Here is a 14,753-nt window from a genome sequence, read left to right as displayed (position 1 = left end):
CTGCAATTCTTATTTAATATTCAAATTTCTAGTTCTCCAACTAGAATTTTTACTTGGAGTTGGGGGGGTGGTGTTTCTGGAACACTAACATTAGTGGTCTTAGGGCAGGTACTTATCCAGCAGATATTTTCAGTCTCTTTAAATAGTTAGACAGTTCCCTTTTCAACAGCAGATGGCGCTCTCGCTTCAGTCTGCTCAATCTTTTTGTGATGTTATTAGTAAGTACGATTTAATTATTTTAAATTGTAAGTCCGGCAATTCAGCAATAGTAGAAAAATAAAATTTGGAATTGTAATTCCAGCATTTTGAAAGCGCCTCTTCAAAGCCACATCTTTAACTTTGAGAATCTATTCATTTTAAAAAGTATTTTTTCCTCTTAAATCCTTCTGTATTTTTCCAAGTGCCTGCTACGCCGCTTCAACAAATAGTTCTGAATATACTTCCCCCTTAAATTTCTTGGGGACCAATTTCAACAAAAAATATTTTCTCACCCAGTTCACACACCATTCACTTTCTCCACTCCTGCACTGTCTTAGTTTTTCAGACTGTCCCTGGCTTCAGGGCAGCCATTTTGACTGCCGCTGCTCTTCGTCTTCAGAGGGGGCTTTCCAAGTCAGGGAGGAGAGATGCGCTCTCCTTGATCTGCCTCCCCTCCAGCGTGGCTATGGCCCCAATTTGGAGCCCTTCGGTGGAGAGAGCTTGGAACAGGCCACAGAGCTCGTGGTCCCACTTCCAAAGGCTCCGTAAGTACACCCGGAAGTTTATATCTGATCTCTTTTGGTTGGTTGATGACTTCATACTCCTCAACTGAGGACTGAGTTGTGAAAATGGGCAGATAAAAAATGTTGTTCATCCCAGATCAGGTGCCATAGACTAAATTCCTGTTATTATTATAGTACTGAAAGATTTTCCAAATAGTCTTGCCCCTCAAAGCAATCCTTCTGACCCCACCAGTTGCAAGTTAAGCATGTGGACTTTTTACTGAGAGATGATAGTTGAGAGGACTACTGTGTTTCGGAGGAGAGCACCTTCTGTCTCAGAAAGAGGTGGGTGCAAGGGACAAAACGCTCCTCCTTACCACAGTGTTTCCTCTACATATGCAGGGTACAATGCAAATTGCAGATTATTCAAACAGAAGGTGTTTGACCACCGACATACCAAAATAGAAAAGACTGTCACTTCTTCTCCTGAAAACGTATCCAGTAGCACGAGGTCCATTTATGTCTGCTCCCTTCTCAAGCAAAGCTTTCACCAGGCCCAGGTTTTTGTTTACCACAGCTATGTGAAGTGCTGTCTCCCCTGTAATACACAACATTAGTCTTAAAGTCTTAAAGTTGCCAAGGTTGGAGACCCCTGAACTACAACCTATTTCATCGGATTATCATGGCCTCTGGTGACACTGAATCCAGAAAGTCATCAAAAGTTATCATCAGTCTTTTTCAACTCAGATTCTTTGAACTGAATCTCTTGTTGGATCAAGAGGAGCTATTAGCCCCTGATCTTAACTAATAGAGTTCAGTTTTTCTTATGAAAATGGAGTCCCTGAGGAGACTTTTCCTACCTGTTTTATTAAATCTATACTCCCCCCTCTCCACACCCCTAAAAGAAGTTGGCACCTACAGAAAAAATTCTGCTAGACGAAGTAGTAGACTTATACCAAGGCAAATATTGGCTGGATGTTCAAAGTAAAGAGTAGGGCTGAAATAATTGCCTGCACTCTAACCAAAAGATGGTTCTGGACCACAGAGTATTTAGTCTGGCCCATCATGTCTACAGAGACTGTACTCTCCTTTAATTCTGATTGCTCTATCTATTTCTTAGTAGCTTCCTGACAGGATCACAACACAAAGAGGACATCTGTACTCCATGAAGCACCAAGGTATTATAATGCTGTTAAATCTTAAGGTGGTGTAAGGTTCCCTGTTATTTCCTCTACAACAGAAACTGGTTATTCCTCTGGAAACCATGATCAGCCTCCTTGAGAGCTCATTATATGATCAATGTAGTTTATAGATTAGTATCTCATGAACAACATAAATACATATTTTAAATCACTTATAGTTTACATCAGCCTCATGCATTTTCAAAGAAGTTCATCAGGGTTAAATGCAGAAGGGAATTGAATTTGATTCAGTGTTAGTTTGGAGGCTGGATTTAATTATTAATGCAATTGCAAAGTTAATTGCCGTTAAAAATGAATACCCAGGTTCTCATTCAAGAGTTTTAATGTTTAATGCACTGCTTAATATTCCATCTTGAATTTCTTAGAAGATATTTCTCAGGGGCCTAGTATGAGGCAGTGGCAAAATGGCTGAACTGTGAGGTCCTTGATTCAGATCTCACCACAACCTCCCTACATGGGAATACTAATCTATTTTGAATATGTAGTGCTTTAAGTTGCACTACTATGTCCATTTATATTATGATTACAGCAGTTATACTTTTTATTCCTTTCAATAATAGTCTCTCACATGGAACTAGTCTGTTTATTTTTACACTGGGGATTCTTAGCATTTTCATCAGAATTACAAAAATGTCTTTCCACCAAAATCACAAACATTTGTGCTGCAAATTCTGTCAGTATGATGCTTAGATTGCAATCACTTAAAAACCTTCAAATTTCTGGGTTCTATCATATCGCAAGATCTCAAATGGACAGCTAACATCAAAAACATCATTAAAAAAGGACAACAAAGAATGTTCTTTCTGCGCCAACTCAGTAAGCTCAAACTGCCCAAGGAGCTGCTGATCCAATTCTACAGAGGAATTATTGAGTCTGTCATTTGCACCTCTATAACTGTCTGGTTCGGTTCTGCAACCCAACAAGAAAAACACAGACTTCAGAGGATAATTAGAACTGCAGAAAAAATAATTGCTACCAACTTGCCTTCCATTGAGGACCTGTATACTGCACGAATCAAGAAGAGGGCCGTGAAAATATTTGCAGATCCCTCGCATCCTGGACATAAACTGTTTCAACTCCTACCCTCAAAACGATGCTATAGAGCACTGCACACCAGAACAACTAGACACAAGAACAGTTTTTTCCCGAAGGCCATCACTCTGCTAAACAAATAATTCCCTCAACACTGTCAGACTATTTACTGAATCTGCACTACTATTAATCGTTTCATAGTTCCCATCACCAATCTCTTTCCACTTATGACTGTATGACTATAACTTGTTGCTGGCAATCCTTATGATTTATATTGATATATTGATCATCAATTGTGTTGTAAATGTTGTACCTTGATGAACGTATCTTTTCTTTTATGTACACTGAGAGCATATGCACCAAGACAAATTCCTTGTGTGTCCAATCACACTTGGCCAATAAAATTCTATTCTTACAATGAGCCACTCTATTATCCATTCACATAACTTAGTTCGTTCCATTCCTTTTCATTCCTAGTATTTGGTGTCATTTGTAAATATGAGTACTTTGTTGTTCATGTCACATTTCAAATTGTTTATGGAGCAAGTAAGGCATTAGCTTACAATGCACATCAGGTTCTCAAATATACTCTTACTTTAAACAAGGTAAATTATATTCTTAGTTGCACACACAGTTTATATGGCAAGTTTTTAAACAAATTATATGCCTAAAACATATATCCTAAAACATATTCAATATTTCACTGTTTCTGGGCAACTGTAGAGAGAAATTGGACTTAAATGGTTATATTATCATAGTCTGTTGTAGAATAAATGGTTGTCTGGGATTCATCTATAGTGAGTCTTTTTAACTGATACACCATTCTTATCCCAAATAAAATATGCATTGAAGTGCATTCTTCTCATCGGAAAATAAGCTTCCATACAGTAACCCTTCTGAAAAGGTCCACCATGCCCCATTATCATCTGAAGACTTGGAAGTGGGCCTGAATGGTAATTGGAGAAAAATGAAGGAACATCTTGCCATGAGTAATCCCATTATCTTATTTTCTATAGCTGGATATCATGAAAAGACCTATTTCAGTAGAGTTTGCATAAATATATTCTTGGATTATTTTTTCCCCTCTGATTCTAAGCCAGAAGGTGACTAATTATGTTTATGATAATTGATGCTTTCTTCATTGATATTTTATTCAAAGCATGAGACATAAATCCAATAATCATAATAATTACCAGCATACAACTCAGAGGTCACAGGTTCATTCACAAGTTCTGGAGCTGCATTGATCAAGAGCTGAGCAGCTTCTAAATTATTGTATAAGGCAGCTACATGAAGAGCGGTCTCCCCAACAGCACCTACAAAGAGTGTCAAAGAAAGAGAAGCTGTCATGACATTATAATGATCTGAGGATGGTCCCTCTAGAGATAGCCACAACTATGACAATTATGTTTATAGGTCACAACAGACAGAAAGCTGGACACATCTATTCCTGGGATCTCTTGTATGTGGCCTCTCTCCTGACAGGCGATAAACAAGAGTGACCATGCCATATGGATTCATGAGGGACATTTTTTTTTACAGAAGGAAGTTCAAGCCATTTAGTCATCTTACTCCTTCCAGGATCTGAAACTGTGCCAATCAACCACATTTCTACCACCATTTCTTCTTTGCTCCTCAAATTGTGCTTTCTCTTAATAGGGCCATGATAAATAGGTTGGACCACTACCTCGCTCATGAAGGTCACAGGTATGGCTCACTATCAGCTTCTGGATGGCTGAGAGATCATTTTCTTTTGCACCCAGGAGGAGGGGAGATTCCCAGATCCTGTAGCAAGCAGGAACAAAAGGTAATCAGTTCAGAATACCATAGATTACAATTCACATAGAAATATCTTTTCATCTCTCTTGTCATGATCATCATCAACAGCTCTTGTCTTTCTAAGCTAGGAAAATTTTTGTTTTTAATCATAAGACAATGAAAATGCCATTTTTATTATGTTTTAAAAGGGGCATAAAACCCATAGATGGTAAAGGTATGTCAATATCGGCCACCAATTTGGAAAATTAAAAAAGAGATCATCAGTTAGCCCAGAAGGTCCATTCCATTGTGTGATAGTCCGTAGGCCGTCTCAGCCATGTAGCCTGCTTTTAATTTAGATTTTCTAAATTTAAAGGAGGCAGTGTTATTTTAGAGTAGTTATTTCTGAAATTTGTATTGTTCTTTCTCTTTTTACAGAATATCGAAGTACAAAGACTTAGTTACTAATTGGGTAATAACACTATGGAATGCCTTCAGGAATAGGGTTTTTTAAAAACATGTAATTTACTGTTTTTATTTTTCTTAAAACAGCTCCACAGGGATTTTTTCAAAAGCAACAAATCAGCTGCAAACTAGCAAATGCAAAATGTCAGTGTAAGTCAATGCAGAATTAATGAATTTTGGAGCAATACAAATACATATCACAAATACATATCAAATCTATGCCAATAGATACATTATCTGAAACTTCTCTGGTGCTTCACTTTACACCACAACTCCAATTGTATTCTATTTTCTTTTATTTCATCAGAAGGTTCACTAAAAGTCTTGTGTTCAATTAGTCTCAGTCAGAATAATTATAAAGAGTTGCCCATCAGTAGATTTTGTGTAGCTCGGTTAGAGCAAACTTTAACTATGCAATAGTTATTTTAATAAAATGCATATCCTAGGAAAAGGAGACAGCAACGTTTAAATTTTGGTTCAAATCTACAGTAGATATTGAGCTAAAGAAAATGAATATTGCATTGAGTACTAAAGTCCAGATTTAGTACAAACCCTGATTATATATTTATGTGCATACTTTAAATTTAAACTTTAAAAAATGACATGGAACCTATTTAAGCCATCATTAATTTAAAAAATAAGTATAGATGGCTGAGGCATTCTCAATTACTGATTTATCTCTGTCAGGGAAAAAATACTCTCAATTTTTAAAACTTAATTTGTGGCAAAATCTAAAGTGTTGAAATCCATGAGAATTTTTGATTTTCTTATTGTACAGAAATGTTATCTATATTATATTTGTTATTCACTTTTTTACTTTATAAAATTTGAGGTTAGCATTATCTATTTCATTACATCTGTGTCCATTACAAACTACAAAAATAGCATTTCCTAAATATATAACATATTAAAAGCAGAATTGTGCTTGAGTCCTCCCTTCTATTCTAAGCCTTCAGTAAATATTTAAAACCTGAAATCTATCCATTCTATTAAGCTTGTTTTAAGTCTATCCCTACTAACCATAACACTCTTACCTTGCTGAAAGTTAAACATATTTCTTAGCCAATGAATGCACCTTCAACAGTTGACTTATACAATCTATAAAAGTTTCAACTAGCTCACCACCAGGAGATCAATTTAGCAATTTCCTAATAACAGACGCAGCATTAATAGATCATATTTCTGTGTAAAAGAAGCAATGCATGTTCTACTGAGTCAGTGTTCCTCTTTTTATAAGAGCAAAGGTGCTGCTTATATGCAATTTTCTAATATCTATCAACTAAAATCGCTGATAGCATAACATTAAATCTGGTCAGAGCTAAATCTCTTCACTATTTTAGCATCATGATACAGGACACATAAGCAGCTGGTTGGAAACTACTATTAACACCCACTAAGATGAAATATTTTGGGGTGGCATTCGGAATAAGATCCAAATTCATTCTTTAATTGGGTTGATAACATTGTTCTGAAGAGCCCATTGATTCTGAAGAAAACTCATAACAGGTTTCTCTCCCATCTATTTTTAAAACTATATTTCATCAACAATCCATCCATTTCTGCACATTTATAGATTTTCCTTATTATCATGTGGTCTGAAGGAGTGTCAGTCTGTTTCCAATTCTGTGCTAAAGCAATTCTACTTGCCGTTAATATATGTAACATTATGTATTGTAATTTTTTTCCCATTTTCCCATCAAAAATACCCAAGAGAAACAATTCCGGCTTCAATTCTATCCTCTGGTCAATTATCTCTTCCAGCCACCTTCTTATCTTACGGCAATACTTTCTGGCTTTGGGACAGGTCCACCACATGTGGTAGAACGTTCCCTGCTTGCAGCCACCTCTCCAGCACTCAGGCGATCAGTTTGAGAACATCTTGGCCAATCTGGCTGGTGGTAGGTGACAGCGATAGAACATTTTGTAAAGGTTCTCCTTATAAGCAGCTGACATCGTTAGTTTGTAGTTCCTCTCCCATAATTTATCCCAATGATCTAATTGAATAGTATGTCCAAAATTTCTCGCCCAACTAATCATTGTCTCCTTTACATTTTCTTCTTCCATTTTAAATCTTAAAAATAAATTATATGTTTTAGTAATCACTTTTCTCCCCGTTTCTAATAATATTTTGTCAAGTTCCAATTGATCTCCATAAATGCCGTATTGTTCTTGATCTTTTTTATATTTTGTTCTAATTTGCAGGTATGGCCACCAATCAATTTTTATTCCTTGATTTTTTAAAAATCTTGCTCCGATTTTAAATTTCCTTGTTTGTCTAATAATTTTGAATACCTTACCACTTTGTTTATGTTTAATACATTTGGATAAATTATTGCCTCAATTGTTGATATCCAAATTGGAACTTTCATAAAATGATTTTTCTTAATTTTGTCCCAAATATTTATCAAAGCATTTCGCACTAGATGTCTCTGGAAGTATGTATGTGTTTTATTTTTTCCTTCCCACAGGAATGCATGCCATCCCAATTGGAGATTGTGACCCTCTAGAGCAGGGGTATCCAAAGTTTTTTTGGTGAGGGCCAAATACAGAAAAATAAGCAAAGGCCCGGGCCACACACAAGAGGTGACATATTGACACATGATTACTGTGTGTATTTCTAACTCACCTATAATGTGAAGAACATTGCTCTCAGTGGGAGCAGTGATGCTGTCCTTTGATTGAAGGATGGCTGGGATGTAAGGAGAAAGTTTGGTAGTTGAGACACGAAGGACTTCACAGAGATGGCTATCAGTCATTCTGGATCTCAGTCTGCTTTTGTTCTGGTTTAACAGAGAAAATGTTTGTTCACATATGTATGTTGAGCCGGACAGGCTCATCATTCTTTTTGCGTGGCGTCTCATCAGAGGAAACTTGGCATGATCCAAACTCTGATAGAAGTCAGGGAGGGAGAGAAGCTGATGTTGACTCTTCAAAGAATCATCACATTGCATTTCAATCAGTTCTAACTGCAGACTCTCCTCCACTTCTTCTGCATCCACCAGGAAGGGGGTCGAGAACAGCTTGATTTGTTTTTCAATGACAGAAAAATCTTGAAAACGCTGGTTGAATTCTTAGATGTAATTACAGAAGCATATTTCTCCTTTTTAGCAGAAAGGTCTGCCTTTGGAAAAGCAGACTTGATTTCAGACAGCGCAGGGAAGTGTGCAGCATTAAAGCTTCGTAGTTGTGTCTCAAACAGGCAGAGCTTTACACAGAAGGCTTTCATGTGCGCATACAGGTGTGACACCAGCTGTTCTTTGCCTTGTAGGTTCTTGTTCAGTGTATTCAGATGATGAGTGAGATCAACTAAAAATGCCAGGTCTGCCAGCCACAGAGGGTCACTCAGTTCATGAAGAGGTCAGCCCTTCTCTTTCAAAAACTTGTCGATTTCTGATCTCAGCGAATAAAACCGCTGCAGCAAAGAGCCAGCTGAGCCAGCGCACATCAGAGTGGTAGAGTACATCCCCGTATTCAGCATCCACGTCAGATAAGAAAGCTTGAAATTCCCTGTGGTACAGTCCTCTAGCTCGAATTATGTTGACAGTTTTTACAACAGTGTTCATCACATCGCCCAGCTGGACAGTCTTGGCACACAGTGCTTCTTGGTGGATTATACAGTGCATCCTAACAGCCTCACCTCCGCTCTCTTTTACCTTGACGCACAGCATGGATGCCATTCCTTTGCGCTCACCCGTCATGGCCGGAGCTCCATCCGTTGTTACTCCACAGAGCTTGTCCCATTTAAGCCCCATCTTTTCAACTGCCTCTGACACAGCGTCAAAAATATTTCCACCCGTCGTTGTGCCTTTTAGGCTCATCATATCAAGCAGCTCCTCCATACAGCAAAAATTATCATCGACTCCCCGCAAAAAAATTAAAAGCTGTGCGGTGTCTGTGGCGTCTGTGCTCTCATCGCATGCTATCGAGTAAAAATCAAAAGCACAAGCTTTCTCTCTCAGCTGAAGTTTCAGGTTAGCTGACAAGTCCTCGATTCTCCACACCACTGTATTTCTGGATAAGGTCACGTTGTTGAAATCCTGCACTTTTTCCGGGCACATTACTTCTGTGACTTTGATGAGGCACTGCTTTATGAAATCACCGTCTGAGAACGGTTTGCCATGCTGGGCAATAAGTTGTGGGACTTCATAGCTTGCTGCTATGCCGTTTTCCTGTATTTTGTTAGCACGAAATAAAAACTGTTGTTGAGCTTGCAGGCTAGCTGCCATTTGCTTGACTTTCTGTGCTCGTTCGGCACCTGTGTACGATGCATAGCTCTGATGCTTGGTCTCATAGTGCCGACGGACATTATACTCTTTCATCACAGCAACATCTTCATTGCAAATCAAACAGACACACTTTCCGTTGATTTCTTTAAAGAAATATTCATTTTCCCACCGTGTTTGAAATCTTCTACACTCACTTGCTATCTTGCGTTTCTTCGGTGCTGCCATTTCTGGTGACTTGTGGTAAATATTTTTCTTTGCTTAATTTTGTTTAGTGGAGAAGCACCTTTTCTGTGACTGGCTCCATCTAGTGTTGAAACTGAGAAGTGCAACAGAGTTGAGCTCAAGCGCCATGTGCGGGCCATATTCAATTATATTTTCAGAATTTGCTGCGGGCCAATAAAAACTGACCCGCGGGCCGCAGTTGGCCCGCGGGCCGTAGTTTGGACACCCCTGCTCTAGAGTTATTTAATTGGACCCAATCTTTAAGCCATGTTACTGCCACCGCTTGCTAGTATAATTCCCAATCAGGGGGGCCGAAGCCTCCTTTGGTTTTAGAGTCCTGTAAAAGTTTAAGCTTTATTCGAACTTTTTATTTCAACCAAATAAATTTACCTATTATTTTGTTTAATTGTTCAAAGAATGTTTTTCCCAATCTTATTGGTATTCTTTGGAAAAGATATAACAATTTGGGTAATATGTTCATTTTTATTGTAGCGATTCTACCAATTAAAGGTATTTGTAGTTTTGCCCAATTATCTAAATCCATTTGTATCTGTTGTATCAATTTGTCATAATTGTCCTCTTTTATCGTGAAGCATTTTGCCGTTAGCCTATGGAAATGAAGGAGAGGGAAGAATCCAAGTACTATCAAATTTGGAATAGATGGTATTCCTGGCTTGAGAGTAAACGTAAAACTTAAGGTATAAGTCATAAAAAGTATAATATATAAAATGTAAAATTTATAAGAAATATATGATATTGATTTGTGAGTAGATATTATTATAATTTAAATAAGGATATAACATAGGATAGTGATGTATATAAATAGAATTTTTTAAAATATGATTGTTACAAAAGATACGGATACTGATATGGAAAAGCTGTTATAAATGTAAATATGTATTTTGTGTTTTAAATGTTGGAAAATTCAATAAATACTATTTTAAAACTATATTTCAGCCCTACTGGACTTATCCCAGAAAGTGGGGGAAATCATTTTTAAATGAAAAGAAAATTATAAACCATGGACTATAACAATTAGGCCATTGTTTCCATCCTCTGTTCAATGTAGAATCCAAAGTACTCTCATTTGAGAGATGATTATCCGGACTAAGCTTGAACATATCTCTCTGGTAATTGGTTCTGCTGTAAATTCCTCTTATAATTAAGATTTTTTTTAAAAAAATCAGTTAGAAGGTGGTTTCTTGTGACTATATTTAGTTTATTTTGAATGCGCAAATTAGAAAGAACAGATCTTGAGTTTCCATATGACATCTGTTGAGATATTTGAAGAGTATCATTACATTCCCTCAAACTTCTCAAGATGAAAAGTCCACATCCTTCAAGCTCTATTTACAGGACTTTATTACTGTCCCGCAGAACAAATTTCATTTTTAAAAAACTAAAGTCTACTCTATAGAATCATCATCACCATTAGTAAAACAAGGAATTCCACTGAGAAAACACATTTGGAGGTACCATATTAGCTAAGACACTATTATTTAGTATTTATATAGCCAATTTATATAGTCAACCTTTTGGAATTGCAATGGGCATCATTACAGTTTTCTTCTTCCTCTCTTAGATAATCTAAAACTCTATGAAAAAGTAAAGGATGAGATGATCAGGTAAGCTCACTCTCAGATCATTTTTGGCATAATGTCAAAAGGCAAGCTCCAAAAAAACAATTGTATCAAAATGTTTAGACCTGTTTATTTTGTAAGCTACTCCCTTGCATCTTTATGACAGCCAGGAGGATCAGTCAGAATATTCCTGAACCAATACAACCATCCCCTTAAGGTTAAATAACTATATTTATTTATAGGATAGCAGTGTTCCAATATCTAAAAGGCTATTATCTAAAAGAAGGGGGGTCAACCTATTCTCCAAAGCACCTGAAGACAGATCAAGAAGCAATGGATGGAAACCAATCAAGGACAGAAGCAACCTAGAACTAAGGAGAAATGTTCCTGGCAATTAGAACAATTAATGAGTGGAATAACTTGCCTCAAGAAGTTGTGGGTGCTCCAACACTAAGCGTTTTTAAGAAGAGACTGGACACCCATTTGACTGAAATGCTATAGGGCTATGATGGCGAACCTATCGCATGCGTGCCACAGGTGGCACACAGAGCCATATCTGTGGGCATGCAAGCATTGTCCTAACTCAGCTCCAGCATGCATGTGCATGCCGGCCAGCTGACTTTTGGGACTTCTGGGCCCACCAGAAGTTGGGAAATGGGCCATTTCTGGCCTCCAGAGGGCCTCCAGGGAGGTGGGAAAGGCCATTTTTGCTCTCCCCAGGCTCCTAGAAAGCCTCTGGAGCCTGGGGAGGGCAAAAAACAGGCCTACCGGGCCCACTGTGCTATTTATTTATTTATTTATTTATTTCAATTTTATACCGCCCTTCTCCTGGAGGACTCAGGGCGGTGTACAGCCAAGTAAAAAGTATCACGTGCCAAAAGCAGGGGGAGTGCAGGGGGTCACGCCCCACATGCACAGGAGGGCAGGGTGCATTGAATTATGGGTGTGGGCACACGCATGCGCGACCCCCTGTGTTCCCCCCACTTTTGGCACGTGACGGCAAAAAGATTAGCCATCAGTGGTATAGAGTTTTCTGCTTGAGCAAGGGATTGGACTAGAAGAACTCCGAGGTCCCTTCCAACTCTGTTATAGGGAAGAGTTTGCTCCATGCTCTAAGATTCTGGATATTTGTGAGAAGGAAAGAACCAGCCTAAATCCATTCCAAGATTGTTAAGTATAATGTCTGCAATATTCAGGTAGAAAAATACAATATACCCAGGTCTCTCAATGGGATAAGATATGGAGTATTACCTAGTCTGATTTATTTTGGATGTGCTCAACTCTGAGTTGTCCAGTTTCCTTACAAAACTGTAAGAGGATCTATTTATCAGGAGAGATGTATGTGTGGGGGACGACAACATATTCTGTTCTAATGTTCAACTGCAGAAAATAAAACAGTGCATAACAAGATATTGTGATTGTGACGTTAGATACTGGAGCATTGAATGAACAAAACATTATCCCTATAAATTATTCCCCATAAACTTCCATAAATAAAAGCAAGAAGCTAAATAAGTTGAGTTCTACAACTTGGTTGCCAACTGTAGTTTATTCAAATTCTATGAAAAATGTCAATAAATGATGTGTGGACTTAAACTCCAAGAATTTTATTCAAAGGAAAGAATACAGAATGATTTTCTCCAGCCTCTGGCCTCCATCTCAGTTTCAATCAGTGCTGGCTAAGAAATTCTAGGAGTTTAAGTCCACACATCATAAAGTTGCCAAGTATGAAAAAAAAACATTGATCTAAATAGATAATTAAATAAATACACAGGAAGCATATTTAGTTTTACGTATTTTCCTGCCTCGGCCTCACAACTGAAAGACTCCCTATGGTTTATAGATCTGTAGGGCTTTGGAATAAAGGCACATTAGCAAGCAGTCCACACACCAAGGGCCATCAGGTAAATATCACTGAAATGACAACACATCATTTCAGAAAGAATTACACGGGAGAGCTTACTTAATTTCACTCTTGTCTCTAATGCACAAAACAACCCTGTTCTTGGCTGTTTCCCACTCAAATTGTCTAATGACAGAATACCGACCTACAATCAACGGGTGTGTGGGAATAGCTGAAGAATGTCAAGTCCCAACACCAGGAGGGATCATGCATGCCAGGCCAAGGTTGACTTCAGTTAAGGAAAACAGAACCTGTTAGAAAGGCAGCGGATTTACTGGGCGAAGTGCCACACCTCAGCCCTGATTCATGAAGCTCTGTGCCAGCAAATGCCCTGAAATGAGGAAATGCAGTTGGCATTGGCTCTAAGCAGGAGCTCAGGCTGAACTGAAGGCAGCCTGGCACTGATTCCTGACATCCTATTCCCTCCTGTTTTAGAACCATCAGAGCATGCTGATGAGGTTTCTTTAACTTTCCTTCCATTTGTGAGAAAGGCTGATGTTAGGGTTCCTTTACTGATAGTGCCTCATGGATTCCCTGAAAGGAAGGCAAGAATGGGAAGCAGGCATGATCAGAAACCTGGTTTTGCTTATTTATTTATTTTTTAAAATTCCTTTTTAACATAAACTTGGCTATCAGCAAGATTTAGTAGCTATCAAGTCCCTTTAAAGCATGGAGAGGGATAAAACACAGCTGGCAAAGAGGGAAATAAGATTCCTTCCTGAATATCCCCCCTCAGCACCACTTTACATATAACACTCCCCCCACACCTTTTTTAGGTTGGTCTTTATAAATAGGCGCCACATTATAAATGGTTTCAGGAAGAAATGTACTATACTGTATTATAAGACTTAACATTAACTTAACACATGGATTCCTCTTCCTTCTCACCTTCCCCGAAGTTTAAATCTCCCTTCATCTGCCCTCCCCAGATTATTAGAAAGCAACAAACAAACAGAGCGAGCAAAAAAAATAATAACGTGGAAGTGTGTGTGGGTGTGGGTGTTTCTGGGCAAAGGAACCAACACTCCAAGCATTTCCTAGCAGCAACAAGGAAAATAGCCTGGAAGTATATCCAAAAACTACTTACCAATCATGAAATTTCAAACCCTCGTGTCTCTGTGAAAAAACAATGGTAACTGTTTTGCAAAATAGGCTAAAAGTGAGGCTGTGCCTGACTCTCCCCTAACTCTTTCCTCTGTAATCTTTTTCTATCTGGTCTCGATCAGATAGAAATTCCAATGTATGTTACAAAAGCAGAGGATGGATTTAAAGGAGTATCTTCTTCCTTCCATTTATCTCTTAACTGCATTGCAATTAAGAGACAAATGCAGGGGGAAAGATACCCCTTTAAATGGATTAGCAATAGCATGGAGCTGTACTTTGTCATATGGTACAAAAAGAGAGATTCAGGCTGTGGTCAATGTTTCCTATGGTCACTAATGCCTAAAATCATTCAATCTCATTACTAAGTTAGCCTGGCCTTGTCACTTTTCATGGAAACCTGATAAATGGACAAAACCAACTTGGATGAATCATTTTTCCCCCCTAGACTAGTTCTTTGTATTGTGCGCACACCTCCTTTTCACAGGCACCACTGAAAGCTGAATGCTATTATTGGGCAGATAAAAAAGATAATGGGTTTGTATACATTCTCATAATGTATT

General features: G+C 38.1%; 1 protein-coding gene across 3 annotated transcripts in view; it reads right to left on the bottom strand.

Annotated features, from left to right (window-relative positions):
* Positions 1–14,753, bottom strand: part of LOC131192264 (transient receptor potential cation channel subfamily V member 6-like) — a 123,571-nt gene that overhangs the window by 50,029 nt on the left and 58,789 nt on the right. The window contains exons 1-4 of one of the 3 annotated variants that reach the window (XM_058171266.1): positions 12,438–12,562; positions 4,623–4,720; positions 4,129–4,251; positions 1,159–1,299 (exon numbers count right to left, since the gene is read on the bottom strand). In XM_058171266.1, the coding sequence (XP_058027249.1) occupies positions 1,159–1,299; positions 4,129–4,251; positions 4,623–4,720; positions 12,438–12,547 (472 nt within the window). In that variant the 5' untranslated portion in view covers positions 12,548–12,562. Of the gene's footprint in view, positions 1–1,158; positions 1,300–4,128; positions 4,252–4,622; positions 4,721–12,437; positions 12,563–14,753 lie in introns of those variants that run through there. The other 2 variants (XM_058171265.1, XM_058171267.1) reach the window with 2 other exon arrangements.

Source organism: Ahaetulla prasina, chromosome 2 (assembly GCF_028640845.1).
Source record: "Ahaetulla prasina isolate Xishuangbanna chromosome 2, ASM2864084v1, whole genome shotgun sequence".
NCBI lineage: Eukaryota > Metazoa > Chordata > Lepidosauria > Squamata > Colubridae > Ahaetulla > Ahaetulla prasina.
The sequence above is the reverse complement of the archived record's forward strand: the minus strand, read 5'-3'. Positions and strand labels throughout refer to the sequence as shown.